This window comes from Leptonychotes weddellii, chromosome 10 (assembly GCF_054177405.1).
Source record: "Leptonychotes weddellii isolate Sample4059 chromosome 10, ASM5417740v2, whole genome shotgun sequence".
In the NCBI taxonomy this organism is placed as follows: Eukaryota; Metazoa; Chordata; class Mammalia; order Carnivora; family Phocidae; genus Leptonychotes; species Leptonychotes weddellii.
In genome coordinates, this window is record NC_138378.1 from 117,791,890 (window position 1) to 117,818,628 (window position 26,739).

The 26,739-nt window shown below is 47.5% G+C and overlaps 1 protein-coding gene across 1 annotated transcript; it reads right to left on the bottom strand.

Moving 5' to 3' along the window:
• Window positions 1–17,932: 17,932 nt before the first annotated feature.
• ID2 (inhibitor of DNA binding 2) lies at window positions 17,933–20,335 on the bottom strand. Its single transcript, XM_006744938.3, has 3 exons — window positions 19,865–20,335; window positions 19,503–19,566; window positions 17,933–18,696 (listed from the first exon to the last, which is right to left on the bottom strand). The coding sequence occupies exons 1-2, from the start codon at window positions 20,210–20,212 to the stop codon at window positions 19,510–19,512; spliced, it is 405 nt and encodes a 134-aa protein (XP_006745001.1). The 5' UTR covers window positions 20,213–20,335; the 3' UTR covers window positions 17,933–18,696; window positions 19,503–19,509.
• Between the last annotated feature and the right edge of the window lie 6,404 nt (window positions 20,336–26,739).

Here is a 26,739-nt window from a genome sequence, read left to right on the forward strand (position 1 = left end):
ACCCACCACCAGGCCAACCCATCCTCCCACCCCCCTCCCCTCTAGAACCCTCAGTTTGTTTTTCAGAGTCCATCTTCTCTCATGGTTCGTCCACCCCTCCGATTTCCCCCGCTTCATTCCTCCCTTCCCGCTACCTTCTTCTTCTTCTTTTTTTTTCTTAACATATCTTGCATTATTTGTCTCAGAGGTACAGATCTGAGACTCAACAGTCCTGCACAATTCACAGCGCAAAGCTGAGAAACTTTTCACAAGCCAAGGGAGTGTTCATTCGTGCCTCCATGCCTGCAGCCACCACCATAGAAAGGAGGGCATTGGGACAAGAGTCAAACTGGAGCTTGGTGTGTAGCAAGGGAACAGAATTTATTACAGAAAGAACTGCATTAAATTGAAAAATAATTGAAAATTTCTCAAAAATTTTAGAATTAAAAAACTAATGCTGTGATATTGGGATGCCTGGGTGGCTCAGTCGGTTAAGCGTCTGCCTTTGGCTCAGGTCATGATCCCAGGGTCCTGGGACCGAGTCCTACATCAGGCTCATTGCTCAGCGGGGAGCCTGCTTCTCCCTCTCCCACTCCCCCTGCTTGTGCTCTCTCTCTCTCTGACAAATAAATAAATAAAATCTTAAAAAAAGAATGCTATCATATTACTTATGGAAATAGAAGAGTCCTGAGCTTAGCAACATACAGAAGCGTAAAGTTCTCCAAAGAGATCTGAAAAGATTTGAGTCTAACACCTTTAATTTATAAATTTTTAAATTAAGGGTCCAAGTGTTTTCCAGCATGTCGCAACTTGTTTCGACTTGCAGCAGCACTAATCTCAACGTTGTCTAAACAATCTTTTTCCAGCAGCCTTAACAGACAGAGGAATGCATTACTATGCACTGGACTAAAAAGAACTGACCATTAGTTGGAGTGAAGAATATCAACGAACATGTGAAGCCAATTTTTCACGTAAATTGTAAATACATAAGAAGAGATTGATTGGACATAAATGACATCAAAAGCAAGAGTGTCACCCTGAAGATTAAACAGGGTACAGATGATATTGATGACCATTCAAGTAAATAGTCAGTGACACGGTCATGAAAGAGGTAAGAGCTGTGATTCTAGCAACGGGACAAGTGCTGGGAGAAGAGTTGACTTTTGAGAGCAACTCACATGTCCTGGAGGACGACTTGAACACAAGGTAAGACTTTAAAAAAAAATCTGTACCATGAATTTGAATGACAAGAGGAGAAATCAAAGGCTTAGTATTTGTTCTGGTCTTTCAAAGGAGACTGGACAAAAATAGCATGGATTTGAGGAAAACAGTAATTGGTGATGAGAGGTGGTGTTTTCTCTGTGACCCAGAAAAAAAATGTCAAAGTTTGCACTGGAAAATTACAACATTCCCAACATCCCCCAAAGCACACATGTCAAAATCCAAATAAAGAGCGCATTGCTTTGTCTCTCTGCCATCTGTGGGATGGTTCAAACCGGAGGTCAAAAATCCATCCATCCTGTCATGCACATATGCTCAAGGTCCACAGGATGCCTTATAAAGTGGAGAGTTAAATGGGGTCTGTTGGCTTCACCACATCCAGGACCCAGCTGAACAGTTTCTGACCAAAATCCGTCACCAAATTTGTCACGGACTTTAGCCTTGCCCTTGAATGTTTGTAGAAGGCTGGTTATGTGAGGATATTAGTAAGTATAACACAAAAAACCGGATTGGTGGTCAGATGACTTTAGAAAATCCAGTCAAATGGGTTTCTTTGTTACATAATTTATTAAAACTTTCAATGTGTATTTGGAAACTCCAAGGAGAGAGAATGGTGTGCAATCTCTTCCAAACACATCCAACCCCACCCTCTGTTTCCCTTGAGCATCGAGCAGGACAGTATTCCATAGAACACCCTGTAAAGAGCCTTGCTTAACTGAAGCCTTTCCTCCAGATGACTTCTGGAAATTTCAGTAAAGAAAATCTGTCACTGAGCATATTCAAAAAATTATGCTGTTCCTGTCTAAATGATTTCCACCCAACGTTCGTCTTTAGAGTATAAGACATCCGTTTTGGTCAGTCTAAGAACTTGCACTTCCTGCTACGTAGTGACTTCAATACCAGTTAAGAATGGGAGAAGGATCACCTGAAGCTCTTCTCTCTCCGTCCTGACACGTCACCCTGCAAGGACAAGGAGCCCAGAAAGGGGGATGACAGCAGTGGATGGGTCCAACACATCCTCAAGTCTAGAAAGCAGAGACACAGGCTGTATCCCATGTTTGCCAGTGGGCGCCAGAAGAGAAGAGAGTTGGTGTGCAGGGGGCCTCAGAGGCCCTTGAGGCTGGGGAAGCCCAGGGTCACCCCCTAGAGGCAGAGGTGAAAGTGGATGAGAAAGGGAAGCCTGGCTGAGCCCTCTCCTCCTCCTGTCAGTCCCCAGAACATTTATTTGCCCAGAAAATGTTCAAGCCAAGTGATTTCCAGTTCTTTGCTACCAATAAAATGGAAGCTAGATGTAACCGAGTTGTCATGGTATAGAATACTAAAAATAAAGTTTGAGACTGAATTGCTGTGCAATTTCTAGCATGTGACTTGGACGAGGTTGAAAGAATCAATGACATTTCTCTATCAAAACTGCTTCCAACTCCATCTACTTCTTTATGTGAGTGAGGTTTCTTGGCACTTAAATCTATACAAACAGGGATTAAAATTCATGTTGAACTCTGGCTCATTCTATACAATAGTAATATTCATCCATGGATACTTAAAATAACTGAAAAACAGTTTTAGCCATCTTATTTTCTGTAAAATATTGTCTTAATGTTTATAAAAATTTTTAAGTGTTGAGTAATGTTTTGTGGTAACTAGAAACAAAAACACTTACAATTTCAATATGTAAGTGCATATATATTCTTTTTGCAGAAAGGCATAATAGGATGAGAAATAATTTTCAAATGCAAACATATATTAGAATAAAACTTTGTGGGAGACTTGGCCTAGAAACACTAGGTCAGGGAGAAAAAGAAGCAATGTGAAATTTCTGACTCCGAAAGAAGAAATGGTTCTTCTTTTACTTCTTTTACAGTAAAATGGTATTTAACTTTATTATTATTTTTTAAGATTTTGTTTATTTAGGGGTGCCTGGGTGGCTCAGTCGTTAAGCATCTGCCTTCGGCTCAGGTCATGATCCCAGGGTCCTGGGATCGAGCCCCGCATCAGGCTCCCTGCTCCACGGGAAGCCTGCTTCTTCCTCTCCCACTCCCCCTGCCTGTGTTCCCTCTCTTGCTGTCTCTCTGTCAAATAAATAAATCTTTAAAGAAAGATTTACTCATTTAAAAAAAAGATTTTGTTTATTTGAGAGAGCATGAGCAGGGGGAGGGGCAGAGGGAGAGGCAGAAGCAGACTCCTCACTGAGCAGGGAGCGCAATGCGGGGCTCGATCCCAGGACCCTGAGATCATGACCTGAGCCGAAGGCCGAAGATCAACCGAATGAGCCACCCAGGCACCCCTGGTTCTTCTATTTTAAACATGGGTGATCATGGCTATCAAATTGTGTGGATATTCCAGTGGATGTACTTAAGAGAATGATGTAACAATTTTGTGTGGAATTTTATTTTGCAGCCATAACAAAAATTTTAGATAGCAACTTAAAAAAATGTGGGCAGATATTTGGTTTTTCAAAGTCCTTTAAGGAGATTACATGAACAAGAATATTTGAAGCTTATCTTTTTTTTTTCCCCCAAGATTTATTTACCTATGAGAGAGAGAGAGTGCAAGCATGGGGAGGGTGAAGGGAGAGGGAGAGAGAAACTTTAGCAGACTCCTCACTGAGCTTGGAGCCCAACACGGGGCCTGATCTCATGACCCCAAGATCATGACCTGAGCTGAAACCAGGAGTCCAACGCTTCACTGACTGCACCCAGGGGCCCAAACCTTATCCTTCTTAAACAGCACAATGTCTTACGTTTTTGGCCCATGTGCTGGTTACCAGTTGCTGTGTAGGAAATCACCCGAAACTGAATGGCATAAACAATAACAATTATATGTTATGTCAGATATATATAATATATTTCTTACAGTTCTGGGGTTTACTGGGCTCAGCCAGGTGTTCTCACTCAAGGTCTTGCATGCAATTGTGGTCAGATGGTGGGAGGGCCTGGAGGCCTCTCAAGGGTTTTCTCACTCACGTGTCTGGTGGCTGACAGGTGTGCCGTCAGCTGGGATGGCAGGTGTTGGTGGTAACACCTACACACGGTCTCTCTCTGCAGCTTGTGTGCTTCCTCACAAAATGGCAGCTACATACTCAGGGTGAATGGCCTGAGTCTGGGGGAAAGAGAGAGAGGGAGGGAGGGAGAGACAGAGAGAACCAGGCCACGTTGTATGACCTTTATGAACTAGCCTTGGAATTCACAGAACATCCCTTCCATTGCATTCATGAAGTCCAGCCCAGGTTCAAGGGCAGGAGCCAGACTCCACCCCTTACTGTTGGAGTGGCAAGGTTCTAGAAGAGCACGTGGGACCAGAAATACTTTTGCAGCCTTTTTGGAAAATACAAACCGCCACAGACTGCTATGGGGATCAGGAAGGCAAATACTCCCCTATGATACCATCATGGCAGAAAACGGATAGAAAAATAGCTCTGCTATATGCTGCATGCACCCTAGCCTGATTTTCGAGAACTGTTCTTCTCGGGGCAGGAGAATTCCAGATAGCACGCTGAAAGGACCGGTCGCTTTGCTTCTGGTGGTCCTGATGGTTGGTGCAGGCGCTGGCCCGGTGGCACGGGGGGGGTGGGGGGGGGGTGGGGGGGGAAGCGCCTGCCGCTTCCTGCCCTCCCGAAGGCTCGACCTCAGCTCTGGGTTCCAGGCGGCTCCTGCGAGGTTAGCCTGGGGCAGGAATCCGTCTTGGCTGAAGATCTTTGAAATCAAGTAGAGCTGTTCCCTCGCCATCGAAGACTTCAATGTACTTTTGGTGGGCAATCGCATCCACTTGTCCCCCCAGAATGATTTCTACTTAGTTGGAAAATGTCAGTTAAAATTTACACCCTTACTATAGTGAAAAAAGATGTAAAAAATAGAAGTGGCTTTCTTTTCAGACACTGTCACCATTTCTCTCTTGCATATGGCTTCCAGCAAGAGGTTTGTGTGGTGTTTTTTTTTTTTTCTTTCCTTCTATTTCACTGATGATTTGGCTATGGAATCTCAGAGAACTTGGGCCTTTGCCTATAACTAAGAATGTAAAGGCCTTACACAGAAAATGTGGAAGTGTATAAAAAATCTTCAATATATACTATTTTCAGATTGCATATCAACATAACATTTAGGATTCAAGTCGCCTATCTTTATCTCTGTAGATGCTACAGCAGAGCTACCACCATCCTATGTATAAATGTGTGGAAATGGCCCAAGAACTGCTTTCACCATTTCCAGAACTTCGATCTTTTTATCTCCTTAACTACTTGAAGGGTGTCACTTTCTATGGTGGATCCAAAGAACACAATCGATTGTGTGTAATCTTTCCAGTAATTAAAATATTTCCTCCGAGACAGGCTGCGTACATATTCTAGCCGGGCGGGGCAGGCGGAGGGACGGACTTCCTGGATTTTATCCTGGACTATTATAACTTGCCATTCCATGTATTAGTAGAATAATCATTTCAAGTCCAAAACATTTAAGAGTATGGTTTTACATCTATGTATCTAATCTTTCAGATGTGCCACGATTATCCCTGCCATTGTGAAAGTGGAAATATTATTTGTCTCAGTTCAAGGTTCTATTTATGACCGGGTGTTTGATCAACTGAGAGTAATATTTGGGAAAAGAAAAATGATCTAATGAGTTATGAAGTTCTGTGATGTGTGGTTAGTCAATATGCTATTTTTTCTTGGGTTGAAAAAGCCAAGTTAATTGTAGTCTGGTTAATAAGTTTGAAATATATTGGCTATAACCACAGAAGACACATATAAGCCATTGACATCTAGACATCTCAACAGCTAGAGAAAATGTCACCATAATCCCTAAAATAAGAGTTTTAGTGACAAAGCAAGATATGCCTGGAGGAGTCACACAGCCAAAATTATCCCTGCCATTTCCACCAAATGTTTCCAAAGAGCTTCTAAAATGGTGCCTGCAATAAGGAGTTAGCCATTTCCCACTTGGAGGACCTATGGATTATAGCTCCTGCCCAGGTCTAGAAGTCTCTTGATTTTCTCCAGCAGCATAGGAATCAGGACACTCAGGCTGGCTCTGATCCCACCCCACCCTAAAGACCAAAGTTTTTAGTAAAAAGAGCCTGTGTAGCCAACTTCCAAGATGGCGTCAGGAAGCGCCCATTCCTGGTGCCCCCACCCTACATCCCACACCCTTGTTGTCCCTCCCACTGTCCCAGAGTTGGTCTGTGACCCACCATGGTGGTATGTCACTTCTGACATTCTTTCTCTGTCCCACTCTGGGGGAAGCTGGCTGCCATGTCGTGAAGAGCCCTATGGAGAAGCCCATGTGTCAAGGAACTTAAGACCCTTGGCCAATAGCCGGTGAGGAACAGAGACTTGCCGCAACCATGTGAGTGAGTCTGAAGCTGATCCCCCAGCGAGGTTGAGCCTTGAGTCAGAGCCACCCAAGTAAGCCACTCCCGATTCCTGACCCGCAGAAGCTGTGCAAGGTAATAAATATTTGTTGTGTTAAGATACTAAATTTTGGGGTACTTTGTTATGCAGCAATATAGAACTAATACATAACTAAAATTCCATTTTAAACCCAAGACTTGGTGAGCCTGTTCCATCTGTCCTCTGAGCAGTGTGGATTTCATGTCATACGGGAGAGGACACGGGTTGAAGAGTCCAGTGTGCCGGTCAAGGTCCGGTCACAAACTTTAGCAGAAAGAATAAAACTATGAACTAGGTATCAAGTACTAGCTACGTAACAGAAAAAGCGAAAAAAGAACTCTCAGGTATCACAGAGGTGGTTACTTCGGGGAGCGTTTCCACCCTTGGGCTGAGCACACAAAGTGGGAGGCCGGGATGATGAACTCTCGGAGGCTCTGAGGAGAGGGTGCCACTCACTGGTGCGGGAGTCTCTGAGCCGGAGGGGGTGCCCTGGGCCTGGGCCCCAGATCCCATGAAGAGCAGGTGCTGCTCGCTGGTGCTGGAGTCTGGGAGGGGAGTGGGTCAGCAGTCTCTCTGGGTGTTGAAAGCCACAAACAGGAGGGCTGGGGGCAGACATGTTGGGGGTGGCTCCCGGGAGCCCCAGGAGCAGCTCTATCTGGTCCTGCTGCCCCACGCCTGCCATCGCCCTCCCTCCCCCGCCACTGGCCACCCTAGCCCAGGGTGAGCCTCCAAACCAGAGTTGAGGATGGTGGGGTGGGCTTGGAGCCCAGAGACAGTAACTCAATCTCTGGCTCCTCTGGCAGCCCCTCTGGCCTTTCCTTACTTTATTTTTCTTCATAGCACTTAGCCCACTCAGATCTGCTAGAATGCACTTACTGTATATGATCCATGTCTCATTGCTGGAACGCGGGCTCCCCCAGGGCAGGGACCCTTGTCTGTTGGGTTTGCTGTGTCTGCAGCCCTTAGACTAATGTCTGCCACACGGGTGGCATCCGATCATTGTTTGTGGAATAAATGAATTAATAAATGGAACCCCTTCGACACATCAGAGATTGATCCCCAGAAGGAAGTGTCTCCTTGTTTTAGCAAGAGCAGCTTACGAGGATGGAATGTTTGTTCTCATAGACAATGGAATACGGGATGAGGACTAGTGGGACACATCCCTTGTCCCTGGGATTTGCAATTGCTTCCTCATCAAATGGAGTTTGCAGAGATCGTACTCCAGGCCACGTTCGTGTTTCAGGATGATTCTCAGAAGTCATTGTCGGCCACAGAACCAGGGCTTTTGACAAACTTGTTCAGAAAGTTCTTTCCTAGTCAAGACATCTCTAAATTGGATTGACTCAACCGGTATGGATTAAATTTAAATTTGAGATTTTTTTTGTTCCTTTAAATATTTTACTTTAGGGGATTAAAGTTTCAGTTAACGTTTTTGGAATATTTTTTCCTCCCGGTAGGCTTTGGCAAATTCTGGTAAAATTAGAACATTAAGAATGGCCTTTCCTTTTTCCTTGCTTGCAGTGCTTCTGTAGGATTTTTTGAGACATAAAAGTTTGAAGGAATGTGTGAGTTTTTGAGAACTTTCTTCCAGAACTGATGGAACTTACTTAGAAGACTGTATCTGTAAAATACATCTCACAGCATTGTCTCTAGGTGGAAGCTTACTTAAAACGAAGGCCGTATTCTAAAAGGAAGGCATAATCATATATGTGGAAATACACATACTGTTCTCTGCTCATGACAGTGGGGAGGAGAGAGGATGGGAAGACATTTTTGGGACTCGTAGAGATTTTCTTTTCTGTCTTTTGGTGAGACCTGGGTGTCCCTGGGCGCACAGAGCAGCGTCTCTTCTCAGTGGGGGCAAAGGCAGCTGAACCAGGTGAGGAAGGAGAGTTCAGCTGCACTAGGTCAAGGTCAACCTCAAGGGAGGGAACGAGGATGCCACATGGCAGGAGGCCGGAGCCTTTGGAGAAAGGACTGTCTCTCTAACTTACCAATCACGAGCATTTCCCAATACAGAGGACAGCCCTGTGGCCGTCAGCGTTTTGCTGTGCGTCGATCACCTGCCTTACTCCCCTTTCCTTTTTCCGGAGTATGTTAGAGCGATTCTTCGGCATCATGTCGCCTTACCTGTAAATACTTGAGTGCGCATCTTAAAAGGCAGGGTCATTCTCCTGTGTGACATAATACCCCAGCTTCACATCAACAGAGCTAATTCTGTAATATCATCTAATGCCCAGGGTTCGTTCAAACATCTCCAGCTGTGTAAAACAACGGCCTGTTTAGAGTTTAGGAAGCTGAACAAGACCCGTTCCTTGCATTTGGCTGTTAAGTTTCTTACGTTGTCTTAATCAAGGACAGCTCTTGTCCCATCCTCCCCACGAGCCCTGCTTTAATGCCACTGATGTGTTGACCAAGCTGGGCCTTTGTGCGGAAGCCCCCATTCTGGACTTCTGCTCGCTCCCCATTTCACTTGCTCTCCCCTGTTTCCCAGAGACCAGAAATTAGATCAAAAGGCTTTATGTTATTTCAAATTGGGTTATTGGAAAAAATGTTTTCCTAAAAATATTTCACGAGTTATGCTGTGTCCTTCTGACGGGACACATCTCCTTTGTCTGGATTTGTAGTGACCAACTCAGAGGTTCAAGTAAGCATTTCCTCATAAACAGCCTGATCGTGTCATTATAAAGTCCCCTGTCTTTCACCTAATGATTTCACTAAACATCGATGACCACTGCCTGAATCGGTAGCTACATTAGTTGTCACACATTTAGTTCTACGTTCATTGTGACGTGAAGGGCTGTGAATGGTGGTTTGCTAATTTTGTCTTTCTCTTACGGTTTTCTGACATACAGCTTATACTGGGAAGGCAGGACAAATGGTTTTTAAATTTAATTTTATTTGTCTTTTTATTTTTATTTATTTATTTATTTTTTTAAAGATTTTATTTATTTGATAGAGAGAGACACAGTGAGAGAAGGAACACAAGCAGGGGGAGTGGGAGAGGGAGAAGCAGGCTGCCCACCAAGCAGGGAGCCCGATGCGGGGCTCGATCCCAGGACTCAGGGATCATGACCTGAGCGAAGGCAGACGCTTAACGACTGAGCCACCCAGGCGCCCCTGTCTTTTTATTTTTAGAAAGACACAGAGAGAGAGAGAGTTAGAATCTTAAGCAGGCTCCACGTCCAGCACATGAGCCCGATTTAGGGCTCGATCTCATGACCCTGAGATCACGACCTGGGCTGAAACCAAGAGTTAGACTCTTAACTGACTGAGCCACCTAGGCGCCCCCAGGACAAACACTTTTTATTTCCCTTTAATTATCCATTTTTAAAATGAGTTGGTGGTCTAGAAGCCTTCACTGGGACCCAGAGAGTTTTATTCTATTTTTGTCTCCTCTTTATTTTTGTTTTTATTTTTACTTCCTGTCCTAGACGGGCAATCAGCCATTTCTCCAAGGAACCCTGCTTACTTCTAGGGTTTGGTGGTACTGGAGAACGCAAACTAGTATAAGGGGGTTCTTATTACTGCAAGTTACCATTGCTTCTAGGCATTTTCGGTGGAACATTAGAAAAATATTTTTTAAGAGAAAAAGTTTAAATTGGTATTTTCAGTTCAAACATAAGGTTTCTGGGCTTTTTTCCTTCTTTAACTCTTACTTGTAACTAATTTCTCTTACATGAAAATCTTGGTCCCTAATGCCATTAAACGTAATTCCTTCTTTGCTTACCTTACAATATATACTTACCAGTTTAAAAATAACAATACCAAGATTATTACCGATAATATGATAACTAAAGGAACTTTATGATTTCTTTGCAGCTCTTTTTGGCCCTAGAACATCACCAGGCATGTTGAGTAAAACTACTGTGTTCCACGGCAGTCGGCTGGGATAATTGTTGGCTTGGTATGGGTATATCACCAACTTGAGATACAATTAGATCCATTTGTTCTATTATTTAAAAAATTTTATGTATTGCTTTTTTTCTTCAATTTTTTTTAGAAAAACATTAACATTATAATCAAAACTATATAACAGGATACATTTAGAGACGTCACATTTCTCCTCTGTTCTATCCCTCCTCCTTCAATAACCATTTCAATTGGTTTATTCTCCCATTTACTTCTCTGCAAATATAAACAGATATGAATCTCTACGTGTATGTTATAGTTTTCTTCTTCTTTTTAAAGAGAGAAAGTGCACAAGTGGGGGAGGAGGAGCAGAGGGAGAGGGAGAGAGAGAATCCCAAGCAGGCTCCCTGTTCAGCACAGAGCCTGACACAGGGCTCGATCTCACAACCCTGAGATCATGATCTGAGCCGAAATCAAGAGTTGGATGCTTGACTGAGGCACCCATGTGCCCCTCTACCTTCCCTCTGACACAAAAGCCTGCTACATACACTGCCCTGCATTACGCTCTCTCCACTCGACATTATGCCCTGGAAAGCCCACAGGAGTGTATGGAGAGAGCTCTTACTCGTCACAATGCAGCATCATGGATGTACGATAGATTTTCCAACCAGCCCCCTACCGATGGACATTTAAGTGGTTTCCAGTCATTTGCTATTAAAAATAATGCCAAATCTATTAACTGGGAGCATCAGTTGCTTCATATTTTGCAAGTGTCACTTTGTAATAGAGTCCTTGGGTGGGACAGCTGGGTGAAAGAGGAAATGCATACATAGTTTTGCTAGCTGGTGTCCAGTTCCTCTGCATAGGGGTCGTACCATTTTACCATGAACGATGGACAAGACTGTTCCCCCCACAGTCTTGTCAACAGAATGTATGGACACGTTTGGACTGTTGTCCATCTGCTCGGTGAGAACTGGTATCTGGTGTAGTTTCCGTGTGTACTAATCTCACTATGAATGAAGCAGACCACCCATTTGTGTGTGTAAAGGCTGTTGTATTACTTTATCTGTGAACTTTCACTTGTGTTGTTGGACTTGCACTTTTCCATTTTTAGGACATATGCATGTGTGGCACATTAGCTTGACTAAAGACTTGTCTGATATTTAGACATGTCTAACGTTCAAGTTCAAGTCAACTGTTTGCTGTCATGCACTCCCCTCTGTTGCACGACCTTCAGTAAAGTCTGCCTTACGTGTCGGACTTTCCCATCCCGTCCTCTGTGTCCTACCTTGATTTCATCTCTGTGAGATCTTTATCTCTCTGTGATGTATTTTGGGTTATTTCCTCAGATCCATCTCCCAGTTCATTAACGCTCTCTCTAGTAGCTTAAAAATTTTTTCTCTGGTCAAATACACATAACATAAAATTTACCATCTTAATTATTTTTAAGTGGACGATTCAGTGGCGTTAAGAATGTTCATATTGTTGTTGTTGTTCCTTCATCTTGCAACACTGAAACTCTACATCCATGAAGCTCCCCCTTTCTCCCCTTCCCCTGGCACCCACTCCTGTACTTTCTGTCTCTGTGATTTTTTTTTTTTAAGATTTTATTTATTTATTTGAGAGAGAGAATGAGAGAGAGAGAGAGAGAGCATGAGAGGGGGGAGGGTCAGAGGGAGAAGCAGACCCCCCGCCGAGCAGGGAGCCCGATGTGGGACTCGATCCCGGGACTCCAGGATCATGACCTGAGCCGAAGGCAGTCGCCCAACCAACTGAGCCACCCAGGCGCCCTGTCTCTGTGATTTTGACACTCTAAGTACCACATATAAATGGAATCACATGGTACTTCTCTTTCTGTGACTGGCTTATTTCGCTTCGTATCATGTCCTCAAAGTTCATCTTATAGCCGATGTTGGAATTTCCTTCCTGCTTAAGGCTAATATTTCATTGTATGTCCACACCACATGTGGCTTATCCACTCATCTGTTGATAGACACAGGGGTTGCTTCCATGTTTTAGCTATTGTGAATAATGCTTCCATGAACATGGACATAAAATATCTCTTTGAGACCCTGCCTCAATTCTTTTGGATATATATCCAGAAGTAGAATTGTTGGAACATATGGTAATTCTACTTTTTAATTTTTTTGAGGTGATGCCATACTGTTCTCCACAGCGGCTGTCTTATTTTACATTCTAAGAGTGCACAAGACTTCCAACTCCTCCACATCCTCCCAATGCTTGTTATTATCTGTTTTGTTTTAGATTCTGTTTTGTTTCATTTTTTTGATAGTAGCCATCCTAATGAGTGTGAAATGTCATTATGGTTTGGATTTACATTTCCCTAATGATTAGTGATGCGGATCTTCTTTTCATGTTTTATTGGCCATTCATATATCTTCTTTGGTGAAATATTTATTCAAGTCCTTTGTCTATTTTTGAATTGGGTTGTTTGTTTTTTTGTTGTTGAGTTTTAGGAGCCCTCCATATATGCTGGCAATTAATCCTTTATCAGATCCACGATTTGCAAAGATTTTCTCGCATTCTCCGGGTTGCTTTTCCGCCCTGTTGATGGTGTCCGGTGAGGCACGGTTGTAAATTTTCATGAAGTCCAATTTTTATTTTTGTTCCCAGTGCTTTTGGTGTCATATCCAAGAAATCACTGCCAAGTCCAATGTCGTGAAGCTTATGCTGTCTGCTTTCTTCTAAGACTTTTATAGTTTCAGCCATTACATGTAGGTCTTGGATGCTTTTTGAGTTAATTTTTTGTATAAGGTGTTAGGGAAGGGTCTGACTTTGTTCTTTTGTATGTGGATCTCTAGTTTGTTGAAAAGGCCAGCCCTTCTCTACTGAATGGTCTTGGCATCCTTGTTGAAAATCATTTGACCACATGTGTGAGGGTTTATTTCTGGGTTCTCTAGTCTATTCCATGTGTCAATATGTTTGTCCTTGACATACATACATGTTTGTCCTTGACATACATGTGTTTGTACCACACTGCTTTGATTGCCATAGCTTTATAGTAAGTTTTGAAGCCAGGGACTGTGAGTTCTACATCTTTGTTCTTCTTTTTCAAGATAGCTTTTGCTATTCAGGGTCCCTTAAGATTCCATGTGAATTTTAGGATGAATTTTTCTATTTCTGCAAAAAATGTCATTGGGATTTTCACAGGGATTGCACTGAATCTGTAGATTGCTTTGGGTGGGATTGACATTTTTAACAGTATTAAAATCTCCAGTTCATGAGCACGAGATGTTTTTCCATTTATTTATGTCTTCTTTAATTTCTTTCTGCAACATTTTGTAGTTTTCAGTGTGCAAGTCTTTCACTTCCTTGGCTAAATTAATTCCTAAGTATTTTATTCATTTTGATGCTATTGTAAATGGAATTGTTTTCTTATTTTTACTTTTTTTAAAGTGTACTCCACACCCAACGTGGGGCTTGAGTGCAGGACCCTGAGATCAAGAGTCACGTGCTCTCCTGAATGAGACAGCCAGGCTCCCCTGGAATTGTTTTCTTAATTTCCTTTTCAGACTGTTCATTGTTAGCATCTAGAAATGCTCCAGTAGTTTTAAATCTGGGTTTTAACCCTCCATTGAGTTTTCAATTTCAGTGACTGTACCTTGTGATTTTCTGATGTTTTTAATTAGTTCTTTGATTTCTTTTCTCAAATCATTTTAGTTACCCTTACCTTAGAGTCTACAGTTCTTTGGTATCTAATCTTTCTCTTGGTCGTATCTACCGATTCTTTCACTGTAAATTGGTTTTCAGTAGGTTATAAAATTTTTAATTGTAAGCCTACTTTCAGCAAGCCATTGAATATGAGAATTTTGTGTGGTCGGTATCGAGGGCTTCCCTCTCTGGAGAAGTTTTGCATTTGCTCCTGCCAAACACCCCAGGGCTATCACCAACCAGGAACGATTTTTATATTAATTTATCAGCACTAGAATTTCTCAAATGAACAGGGCAGTATACATTTAAATTTCCATTCCCCAGCAGGGCATGTCTGTGGCTGTGAATTCTCAAGGGAGGTGTTTCTCCCCTCCTGAGCTCCCAGGGACAGATAGGCCTCCCCATGATCCTCCTGGATGAGGGTTAATTTTCTTTTTAGTCTACACTGTAATTCAGATTGCAGGCCTTCGAGAGCGGTCTCACTTCCAGTGTCCTGCTTCACAGGGGAGCGAAATCTTGTCTCCAGTTCCTGTTGGGCCAATGCCCCCATGCTGGGTTTGGCACCCTCCCTCAGGAGGGGCCCCCCCAGACACGCCCGCGTCATCATGCTGATGTTCTGCTCACTCTCAGTAGTTGGCACCAAACAAAATACCTTTTAGCCTTCTCGACAAATCTTGTCTCTGTCTTGGATGATCTTTATGAGCAAACAGACGTTCAAAACCTGAGCAGAACCATCACCCAGAAAGACACTCAGGGGCTGGGAGGTGGCTTTTCAGGAGCAGAAGTTGTCAGAAATCGGAAGGGTGTGTGGTGAGCCAGGCTAACAGGGATTTGGATAGTTCTGGAGCTGCACACCCACAATGTGAAAAGCCCCGTAAAAAATTTTCCTTGAACAACAACAAAAAGCTCCACGAAACAGGTTTTTATTGACAAGAATGCTCTTTCCTATTCTACATCTTTGTCTTCAGAAACCCCTTCACCATTCAAGTAAAACCCTGGATGGAGTCTGTCCACGGACTACTGTGTGCCCTTGGTCACTCCCTTCACATCTGTGAATCCAGTTTCTATAGAAGGGAGAGACCACATGTTGGCCTACCTTCGAGGATTTATCCATGGCTTTGAGAACTAAAATTAAATGTAAACTGACCTGCACATCTATTGTTTGAGGTTAGTTTGACCTTGATTCCAAAATCAGATAAGGACAGCACAAGAAAAGAAACCACAGGCTCTATTTTATTCTCAAAACTTCCAAGTAAAATATTGGCTAACAGAATCCGACAGCGTACATGAGAAGTAATCATATGTCATGTTCAAGTAGGATTTATTACAGAAATGCAAGCCTCGTTCACATCAGAAAAATCAGTGTAATACACTAGGGAAGAATAGTATCAGTAAATAGAATAAAAATATTTTACCAAATTCGCTCCCAAATTGTGCTTCAAAATCCCCCCAAAACAAAAAAAACACCTAACAATTAAAGGGTTCTTCACAAAATGGATCAAGAGTATATATTACAACAAAATCCTAGGGCCAGGTCATGCATAATGGAGAAAGTCTGACTTATTCTCATCAAGATTTGGACTAAGACAAGGATGCCGGCTCTCACCCCATATTCCTTTAATGCAACAGTGGAGGTCCTGGTTAATGTCATTAAGCCGTTCAGGAAAAATAAAATAAATGTAAGGAAAAGAGAAGGGAAAACTCTCCGGCTTTCATTTGACTTCACAATTCATTTTTCTCCGCAAACCAGTCATAATCTCTTTGAGCCTGGGGGTGATGTCTGATACTTGTATTAAAATCCAAGACAGCCCCCAGTGTAGAATTGGTAGTAGACACTAGTTTGCAAAAGGGGATCCTTTCTAAGGTATGAAGTAGTAAAGACGAAATAAGAGTCACACGTGGAAAGGACTGTACACATTCGAGAGGCAATCTTTCACAAACGTCCATTTTCAAAAGGCTGTTTCCCCCGGGCGTTCTCTCCCCTATGCCCCGGCTCATCGCCCCTCAGGTTCCCAGCGCCCCGGGACCCCGCGCTCGCGAGCCGCCTTCCTCGTGCCGGCCAGCAGGTGGCGCCCGGCCTCCACCGGCCGGACCCCGAAGAGCAGCCTGAGCTCCGCCGCGCAAAGTCTCCTCCGAAAGGTGCCGCTTTTCCTGGACGCCGCTGCTACTCTGGGTCGTCGTCCAAACGCGGCAAACGGTCTCTGGCTTCCAGGGACGGCGCAGGTGCTCGAAGGGGCCCCGTCCCGCCCGCACGGCTTCCTCGGGAAGCCCACGAGCCCCTGCAGAAGCCCCCCGTCGGAGTCTGAGCCCCTCGCCCAGGCGAGCCGACCACGCGCGGGTCGCCGAGGCCGGGGGCGACCAGGGGCCGGGGTCTGCGCCCCCATCCCGTCGCCCCCGGAGGAAAGGACGGGGTGGGGGCGGGCGGGCAGCGACCGGTCCTCGCGCTTCCCGTCACCGCCCAGCGCAGGGCGGCCCGTGGTGCGGGGCGCCCGGCGGGCTGACGACAGGTGGCCAGACATCAGGTGACAGGTCTGCAAGGCGGCCTGCCGCGGGGTGACCGGCCCCGCCCAGGTGCGCGGCAGGCAGAGCGGCGTCCCCGGGGGTATGATTATCGACAACAACGACGGCCCGGATCAAAGCACGTGCTCGCCGGCGGCGTGGACGCGGGGCAGGGCGCGGTGGCGCGGGTGGCGTCAGAGCTGCCCCGCCGGGCTCCCCGACGCCGGCCCTGTAGGAAGGAGGGTCTCAGGGCGCCACCGCCGCGGGGGGTGCGGGAGGCCGCCTCTCCACACCTGGGCCCGCGCTCCTCTTGACGGACGGATTCGCTGTCGGGGCGGAAACGCCACCGCCGCCAGGGCAGACCAGGTGGCGCCACCCAAACACCTGCTGGGCTGGGCCTGAGAAAGCGGCCCCAGGTGAGCCACCCATCCCCAGCCGCCTGTCCTCCGCACCTTCCTTCTCCGGTCCCCACCCACCTCGGACCAGCCTTCCAGCACCTCCCACCCCACCCTCACACACACAATTTGGGAACGTACGTATACCTAGGAATTTTAAGCACGTGTTCATGTGAACTCCGTGTTTTCGAGCGGGGTCCAAATCTGCCAGGTGAGGACATAGCGCGCTGGTACTTTTTCTGTGACTTAGAAGGCCTTTCTCCTCTCCCTCCCTCCCTCCCTCTTCTTCCCTGGGCAGTCCAGGGGTGCAGTCAAGGGTGAAGGGCGATCTAACAGCCACCTGTCTTGGAAAGTGGGCTCCGCCCCAGCCCTGTCTCCCGGAGGCTGGGTGAGCTACAGGTGGGGGAGGCGCAGGGGAAGCTTGGGAGGCTGGGAGAGCTCGGGGCCCTCTTACAGCTTGCATTCCCACGGGCGAACAGCGGACACCCAGGGGTCTTTTCTGCCCTTCCCCTAAATCTTTTAAATCATGTCCTGAACTCTGGGACTTTACCCTTCGATTAACAAGCAGTTTCATATCCTCCAAAAGTGTCTTAACACCTACTCAGACAAGTAGTCCTTCCAGACTCCACCTTTATTTTGGATGATCCGACTCCTAGAAGTCACTGCCACAGCGATTTCTTGGTTTGAAACTCAGCCCCAAGGCATAGAACGGATATTTCCCTGCAGGACTAAGAGAAACTTCTGTTTACAGCCTTCCCAGTGGGGTCAGCTCTCCTGAAATGCTAGCAGCAGCCCTTCGCCCCAAGGTGCCGGCACTGACCACACATCTGATAAGGAGTCTCTCCGCACACAGGTTCTAAGGCCTAGGGGGTGGCGGGAGGGATGGGGGAGTGGGGAGAGCGAGCGAGCTTAAAAACCATTCAGAGTTCAGGTATTGACTTCAGACATGTTTATTATAATCTTATACAGTCTACATAAATTTGAACTTTATTTGGGTTCAGTTATAACATAGCATAATAAAAATCAAAGCACTGGTCCTCTGAAATAAAGCAGGCAATCACCATTCAATAAACACACGATTTATTTTGTATAAAAGGGTTAAGTTTACAACTAAACTTTTATAAAAAGTTTAGCATGAGTAAGTACATCATTACACTTTGTATGCAGAAATACACATCTCTGCCACTATACAAGAAAACTCTAATTAAAGAGTTCACAAGGTTTCACTCAATATATATATATATATTTATATATAAATATATACACAGCATTCAGTAGGCTTGCGTCAAAAAAGGTAATTTCTGACCAAAAGACTTCATTTAAGTAACTGAATACTGGATCCTTCTGGTATTCACGCTCCACCTTTGGAAAAAGGCAAAGTCTGCTTAAATTGGGAAATTCCTTGTGATTTTAACGTTTTCGCTCCCCATGGTGGGAATAGTATATAAAGAAAACCTTCCAACTGCAGAAAGGGCATTTAAAAGTCTTTTTCATAAATAACTAATATCACAGTCCAGGTCAGAGAACACCCTGGGGAAGATGAGCATTCTTAGTTTTCCTTCCATTTTTTTTTTTAAAAAAGGTCCATTCAACTTGTTGTTCTCCTTGCGAAATGGTTGAAAAATAAGAAGTTCAGCGCCTTAAAAGATCCTGTGGATTCGTTGTTGTTGTGCAAAGAAAAAGAAAAGTCATGAACACCTGCAAAAGATTGGGGGAGAGGCATGTTTTAGGAGAATGGAACCTAAGGGCAGAGGCGGGCGGACTGGCGCCGGGAGGAAGCCGCAGTTTGAACATTTAAACCACCAAACACTCAAAGATTGGGCAAACCCTGGCGTCCAGATGCAACACACACACTCGGCCTCGACAGCGAAAATTAAACATGAAAATAGCAGAGACTCAAGGGAAAAACTTCCCAACGCAATCTCCTATTTGGATCTCCAACAGCAGTGCTCACAGGCGCCAGTCTGCTTCTTGTAACAATTATTTGATTGAAAACAGCCCTTTAGTTAACAGATAGGGCGGTCGGAATCCCACATCACAGGGTCTGAGGCACAGGGAAGCAAGGCTGGGCTAGCCGGACCTCAGACGGCTCCAGTTTTAGGGAAGGAGGATCTCTGTGGAATTTGTGGTGATAAGATTAATTAGATGGAGGTTAGTACCTCATAGTACCAGAGCAACAGGAGAGAAGAGCCAGGGCGCTACGTGCGTGGCAGAAGCCAATACACATTTGCCTCAGCCGCCTTCATAATAAGTTACTGGGTTTGGTTTGGGTTTGTTTTTTTAAAGGGAAATGTTCTGCGATCTTGAGTAAGCAGAGCCAGGAGCCCCTTCATCTGCGGCACACAGGGACAATGCGCTACGCGTGACACCGAAGTACACATTCGTTTACTAAGCCCCAAATTTTGCAGATACACAACTACCTCCCCACACACACCGATGAAAAAACACGCGCGCACACACTCCAAGAGGCAGTTTACCGACGGGAGGCGCGAGCAAACACTCACCATTTATTCAGCCACAGAGCGCTTTGCTGTCATTTGACATTAACTCAGAAGGGAATTCAGAAGCCTGCAAGAGAAAGGGGATAAAAGGCGGTGTGAGACAATCTTAAGGAGAAAGGGCGTTTTTGGGTTTTTTTTTTTCAGTAGCCCATAGAACAGCAACTTTCATTAAACATGTTTGTGCTGCAATTCAGAAATCAAAGACAGATGCATTAACGTGTCAGAACTTATCAGCAATTTCACGCGCAACTCAATCTATAGCAGATTTGTTTTTTTTTTTTTTTTTTTTTTAAAGTTAATTAGCTCATCTGTAAGTCCCGGACTGCGGCGTGCCAGCGGGCGGGGGCACCGGGAGCAGGTCTTACCTGCAAGGACAGGATGCTGATGTCCGTGTTTAGGGTGGTCAGCGGCGTCCTGGACGCCTGACTCTGCCCAGGTCGCTGGTGGTGCAGGCTGACAATAGTGGGGTGCGAGTCCAGGGCGATCTGCAGGTCCAAGATGTAGTCGATGACGTGCTGCAGGATTTCCATCTTGCTCACCTTCTTGTTCTGGGGGATGCTGGGCACCAGCTCCTTGAGCTTGGAGTAGCAGTCGTTCATGTTGTACAGCAGGCTCATCGGGTCGTCCACCGGGGTTTTGCTCCGGGAGATGCCCAGGCTGTGGTCCGAAAGGCTGTTTTTCCTAACGGACCTCACTGGACTGAAGGCTTTCATGCTGACCGCGCGCGGGGAAAGGAGAGACCGGGAAGGAGCGGGCTGCTTAGGAGCTCAGGCCGCCGCCGCCTGCGGAGCTTCCTTCGCTCGGCACCGGGCTCGGCTCAGAATGAAGCGGGGAGCCTGGCGGGGCGGCTTTTATTGGCACTCGCCGGGGGCACACGATCCGGCTTCCCTGCGTCCCCATTGGTGGAAGGCGGCGCGTCCATCAGGCCGCACGGGCGCCCCCATTGGTGGGCGCTGGCGCGGGGCGAGCGCTCGGTCCTTCCGCGTTCGCAGCCAATCCTCGTGGGGTGGGCGGGGCGGGCGCGAGCCCAGCTGGGGTGGTAAATAGAGTACAGTAAGCGCCGGGCGGGAGGGGAGCGGAGCAAAGGCCCGGGGAGGAGGAGGGGAGGAGGAGGGGAGGAGGAGGGGAGGAGGAGGGGAGGGCCGGGGAGGCCGGAGGGGAGGGGGGGAGACCCCAGGAATCCAAATGTGCATCTTTATTCTAATTCTAATGGCGAGCCAGTACCCTGGCCCTAGGGTGTCCCCTGACTAAGCCTTCCACGCCCTGGAGGTTTCAGCAACCCTAAAACCACAGCGACGAGGGCAAGTGCTGCACAGCAGAGGGAAAGTCACCGTTCTCCGCGACCCACGGGATGTCATCAGATAGAAAAGCATTTCTGAAGAAAGTAAAAACGCAAATAAGTTTGCCATTGACAAGAGACGTGTGTAGAGTTCAGTCTCTATAGATGAGGCTAAGCTATGTCAGAACAAAACAAAACAAAACACAAAACACCCACGCGCGTCCTCAACGACAGGTTTAGTGTGGGATCGTGCAACCCGGAGCGCACGGAGGCATTATTGGTAAAGTCAGTAAAATGAGTACTTATTGGAAGCCGTGCTGATCGCTAAGGAGCTCTGCAAGGCAGGACACTTTTCGGGGTTCCTTTCATAGAGTAGGCAGGGCTATTGTAATGATCCTATTAATCGGAAATCATTAGGAAAATTTGCATACTGAAGCTGTATTTACATATGTTGCCCTTGAGAGGCTGCCTGTCTGGGAACCTGCAGTGTGGGTGGCAAAGTAAGGTGATTAATTATGCACAAATCCGGATTCCTGGTGTCACATTCCAGCATTCACAGTATTTTTAAAGTTTTGTGAAAGGTAGGTGGCTCCAGCCAGTGACCGACATCTTCACACTATTAAATATAAAAATTCTGTCATGGATGACGTTAGAAATCTTTTCAGCCCTAGTCCTGGAAGCAGTTTCACGTTTTGTTTTTTTCCTTGTTTTCCCTCTCTAAATCTTGAAGAAGTTATTCCTGCAGGCTAAAGCTTGCAGCCATTTACCTAAGTACTTTTCAGTTAATTCACACATAATCCTAGTTTAACTGAAGACTACAGTAAATGAGTTGTGTTTTGAAAATCCTATTTCCCCAGAATACAATAAGCTAGAAAACCCGAGAGAAGATGTCAAAGTTGTCAGCATCTTGTTTACTTGTTGTCTCCATGCGGCACCTTCTTTGCGTTTCAGAAAGAGGAAGGGGGCAGAAGAGGAGAAAAAGCAAAGCTTGACAATGGGGAACCTGTATTTTGTCCTTCAGTTACTGATTAATTTCTCAGCCGGTGGGCCAGTCTCTGACACCGACTGCAACCATGTGCCCGCCCCAGGGTTTCTCTTTAGGGAGGCAGTGGGTCCTGCTGAGGTGCATGTCACTTTGAGAAAACCAAGCCACTTCATTTTGGAGGATGGAGGTGGGTGGTTTCCTGACCAGCATAGAAATCGGCTGAGGGCCTGCCCTGCAAAAGCTGCCTGCTAATCTGTTCATGAGTGTTCGATTAACAACCTCTCTTCTGATATTAAGTCTGGAAATGATTTAATACTGAGTCCCCCACAGTTCGAGCCTTTTGATGTACTTTGTGTGCATGTGTTTCTGTCACATACGTGCCACAGTGGAACAGATTTTGTTTTGACACTATTTTGGTTCATGATGTTATACTTTGACTATTTTACAATAATAGCCAATGTAAACAAACATCTTTGGGATTCTCAAATTATTACTTGTGATTCTTGGACATTGCAGCTCTGCGATACTGACGCATTCCTAGCTTTTTCCAAGGACACCGTATGTTAACATCCGTGCCAGCCTCATTATCCCAACAGCCGGGCTCTGGGCTGGTTCGTAATGAGCGTTGTACGGTATTACTTTACACGCTCGCAAAGTTGATTAAGACAGTGTCTTCTCCCATGATCGTTTTTTGTACCCTGATGCAGTAAAATTGCTAAATATGGTCAAAGTTGTGTGGTTTCTTTCTTTAGCTGCCATGTCAGAGTCCAGTCGGCCGGATCGTGTTGGATTCGACTGGCATGCTACCCGGTTCGACATTCATTTAAAGATCATTTTAAGGGGATTAGGAGGTTGTATAAGTTAATGATTAAAAAAAGCCCTGAGTTCTAGTGCGTCTGTCTCAGCAAGCCCAAGACGAAATTACCTTTATAATTAGGTTTCCGTGGAGAAAATGGTGTTGGAGCATTTTCGGGGTGGGGTACAAGGCACTGAAAAATCTGTCAATTGGTGTCTCTGTGGGTTCGCAGTTGAGGCCTCTAAAGTTCAAATGGTCCCAGCTGCAGAAAGGGCCCTGGATTTGCTAGATCCGTGGGTGGCGGGAAGGTGTGAAGGACTTCCGGTGGGGGTGGAGATACCGTCCCCTGGGCTTACTCACCGGGACGCCCCCCATTTCAAGCCACACGCCTACCCTGGAAGTTCCCGTAACCAGGTGCCAGGGCTCACTCACTCGGTCTCCTTCCCGGCCCGGCCGGCGGCTCCCGGCGTGTCCAGCCCCTCGCCGTAATCAGAAGCAGCTCCGGGCCCGGGCGCGCCGGGCCTCCGGGCCGCCTTTGCAATCCCCGCGTGATGCAACGGGGGGCGGGAGGAGCCTGCGGGGGGCCGGAGGGGGGCTCAAGGTCCTCCCTGCACATCTGGCGCAATTGGGAGCGCTCGCCTTTCTTCCCCCTGGTTTTGTTCTCACAGCTGTGTCCATTCCGCCCGTGACCCCCCGAGTGATCCCTGACAGGTGATGAATTGGCAGCGGCAGCGGCGGCGGCGGCGCGCGGGCCAGGCCGCGGCGGGGCCGGAGCCGGAGCCCCGGAGCAGACTCTCTGGCGCCAGGCGCGTGACGCCGCCCATTCACGCCGCCCTGCAGCCTTGTCCTCGCGGCGCCGCTCAGGCGGCTGCCATGGCAACCGCGCCGTCACTCAGCGCGCGCGCCCAGCTGATCAATGCCTGCGAGGCCCGGCCGTCCCAGGCTCGCCCCGGCCCGGCCGCCCGGCCCGCGCGCACCTGCAGCCGCTGCACGTCTTAAGTTTCGAGCGATTTGGGGAAAGGAAAGAGGACCGAGAAGAACAGGAAAGGGGGGGTGGGAGTCGGGGGAGAAGAAAAAAAGCCGAGAGAGGGAGAAGAAAGAAATCTTCCTTTTGCCGAAAGAGGCATAACGTGGCTTAGAGGTTGCCAAAGCAAGAGGTTTTGCTTTATTTTGTTTTTGCAACCGAGGCGTGCAGGGTGGGCCTGGCGCAGGGGAGGAACGGACGGGGAGAAGGTGACTGGCTTAGCGGATGGCGAGATTTATTTATTCCTTTGGATCTTCGCGGGGATGACCTCGATGCTGGACTCCTAAAAATACCTTTGAAGGACCCCTACCCCGCCCCCACTGTCCCCCTGCCTGGCTCCGCAGAACCCTTGGAGGTTGCACTAAAAAACCATCAGATTTTTCAAGAACAGCACCCCCCAACCCTCCGCCCCGGGGGAGGTGGAAGGATGTGCAGCCGGGTCCGCGGCTCCGAGCCTCTACGCGCCGGCCGACCCGCGGCTGCGTCCTCATTACCACTACAAAGCCCGGCCGACTTAGCCCCGTTCCAATGCTGCGTTTTCAACTGAGAGCATCAAGAGGCCAGAAACTTCCAAGCCAGCCCGCGGACGCAGACGCCTGCTCAGTCCCGGCTTTATCTCTAGGGAAAGTTCCATTTTAAGAACCAGATGCCAACATTCCGGGACAGTTTACGGCATCCGGATCCCTCAAGGGTGCTCATCTGCAGTTCAGAGTGTTAGCAGCAATTATTTATCGTCTGTCCTGGAGAGGAGCTCCTGAACAAGGATGTCCTCTGCTGGCCCTAAAACGGGGTGGGGTGGGGGCACGACTGTTCTGATCCTGTTATCTGGTTTAGCAGAGTTTGTTGTGGTTTTCGAGGAAACAGCATCTGGATTACATAAGGATTCAAGTTTTTGCTTTACTTGTTTATTTAATACCTTGGCAAGAGGGAGCCCTTACCCTGAAACCAGATAACCGAATTTGGGTTTAAAACAGCCTTAGATGAGGGGCAACGGGAGGGGAAGAAAATGAATAAAGCCACAAAAGGAAACAAGAGGATGTTTATTTTTCTCCCTTTGGGTATTTTTGAAGACCTGCCTAGCCTCTTCTACTTCTTGTCGCAAACAGCTAATGAATTGCATTAACAAAGCACTTCAGCTACCACGAGGGCTTAACAGACATCCCAGCCCGCCAGGATCCCGGCCCTAATTCTTCTAGGATGCGGCGCGCGGTCCTGCTTGCCCAGGGATCCAAGAGCACCAGGGAGAACGCCGTGCTAAATCCAATTGCTTTCCACCGTCTGATCTCCTTGTAGGGAGATCACCTTTCAGCTCCGTTAAAAAAAAAAAAAAAGGCAGAGTTTGGGAATTGGAAGTTGGCGGAGGGGCCTATTTAGCTACCAGCCCAGCAAATATTTAGTTACAAATGCTGTGAAGTGCCCCGATTTGTGGCCGCGTTTGGCTTTCACAAAGGATCGTCCTGTGACTTTTGTTCCGGTCACCAAATTAGAAAAGAAAATTAACTTGAGCAAGAGATAAGGTCTTAGAAAACAATCCCGAGCTGCCCGCGAGCTGGCGGGCGCGGGGCTGTCGTTGGCGAGTCTGCGCCGCCGCGAGGCGCGCGTCGCGGGGTCCGGGCCCCCCGGCGAGCTCGGGTCACCGCGGGGATCCCCGGAGGCCGCCCGCCGCGCGCCCTCCGCGCCCGAGCGCAGCGGCGTCCGTGGGAACCCGCAGCAGCCCCCTCCAGGCAGCGACGAGGGCGGGCTGGTCCGGAATCAAGCTACATCTTCCTATTATAGTGCGGCACCAAAAGCAACACCCGAGCCCCGGCTTGCGGGTCCCTAACAAGAAACACATTGTGCGCGCTCCCCACCCCACCCCACCCCCTTTTTGGCCGAAGCCGCGTTTGCGCGCCGGCCGCGACGCAGCGCGCCAAGTGCATGACTTCAGTGGGGAGGAACCCGCCTGCCCCGCACCACGTGCGCGCCCGGCTCCCGCGGCCTCCCCGCTGCGCCCCGCCGTGCCCGCCCGCCGCAGCCCCTTTGCCGCCCGGGAGGTCGCTGCTGTCCATCGCCCGAGGCCCTGGTGGCACCCAGGCGGCGCCAGCTCGGGTGATTCTAATCACTGCCCTCTCAGGTTGGCTGGCGGAGAAACTTCTGTTTATAAAATAGTCCACCCTTCTCTCCCCCTCTACCCATGTCCTTGAGGCTTTCACTCCCAGATTCTGCCTCTGACACCCCACCCCCCAAAGGTCAACTTACAAACCTCCTCCTTCTAGGCCTGAGTGAAATCTAGCAAAGGTTTTGCAAACCTCCCCCCTACCCCAGACACACCTGTCGCCTGTCATTGCTACCACCGGCTGCTGGAGGGGACCAACCTGGGGCTATGTCCTCTGGGAGGTGAGTGCTGGGGACCCCGAGGGCTGCGGGGACCTGCAGACCCCTGGAGGAGCAGCCCCTGGGGGGGTACTCGTTCTCAGCTCTCGGGGGTCCTGCCATCTAACCAGCACCGCTGACCCAGTGGCGCCAGGGGCCTCATCTGTCTCAGTGCTGGGGTTGGCCATCTGCGCGGGACCCTGGAGGAAAGACGGGGTGAATTAAGTCGTACGTTTTATTTAACCATGCCTGCCTTTCCCGGAGTCTGAAGAACACAGACATACCATTTCCAAGAAAAAAGGGCAACACAATGGCCCTCTTTAAGGAGAGGTTAAACATTCACATTGGGTAGGATAACTAATAATTTACAAGCCGTTCACAGCTCACCTATTTTGCTCTTCATCTTGACTCCATGAGTTAGGAAAGGCAGATGCTGTCCAGGTTTTACAGAGGAAGAAACTGAGGCACAGATGGATGACCGATCCCACTGTGGGCCCACACTCCCTAGGACATCACCCTGTGACGTGTGTGACCTTGACCGCAGGGGGGTTATTGATTCCCTTTTTACCTTGAATTTTGTTCCAGTCCTACAGGGCTGGATTGCCCACAGCTAGGACTTTGTAAAGAACTTTGTTTTCACCTTCCTCAGAAGTTAACTCTGAGTGACTGAGCTTGACCCTTTATTGACAAATGATCTGAGGACTTTTCAAACCTTAGGGTATGAAAGAATCACCTTTACACACAGAGTCCTGGAGCCCACCTCTAGAAATGCTGATTCAGTGGGTTTGGTGAGCAGCCTAGGAA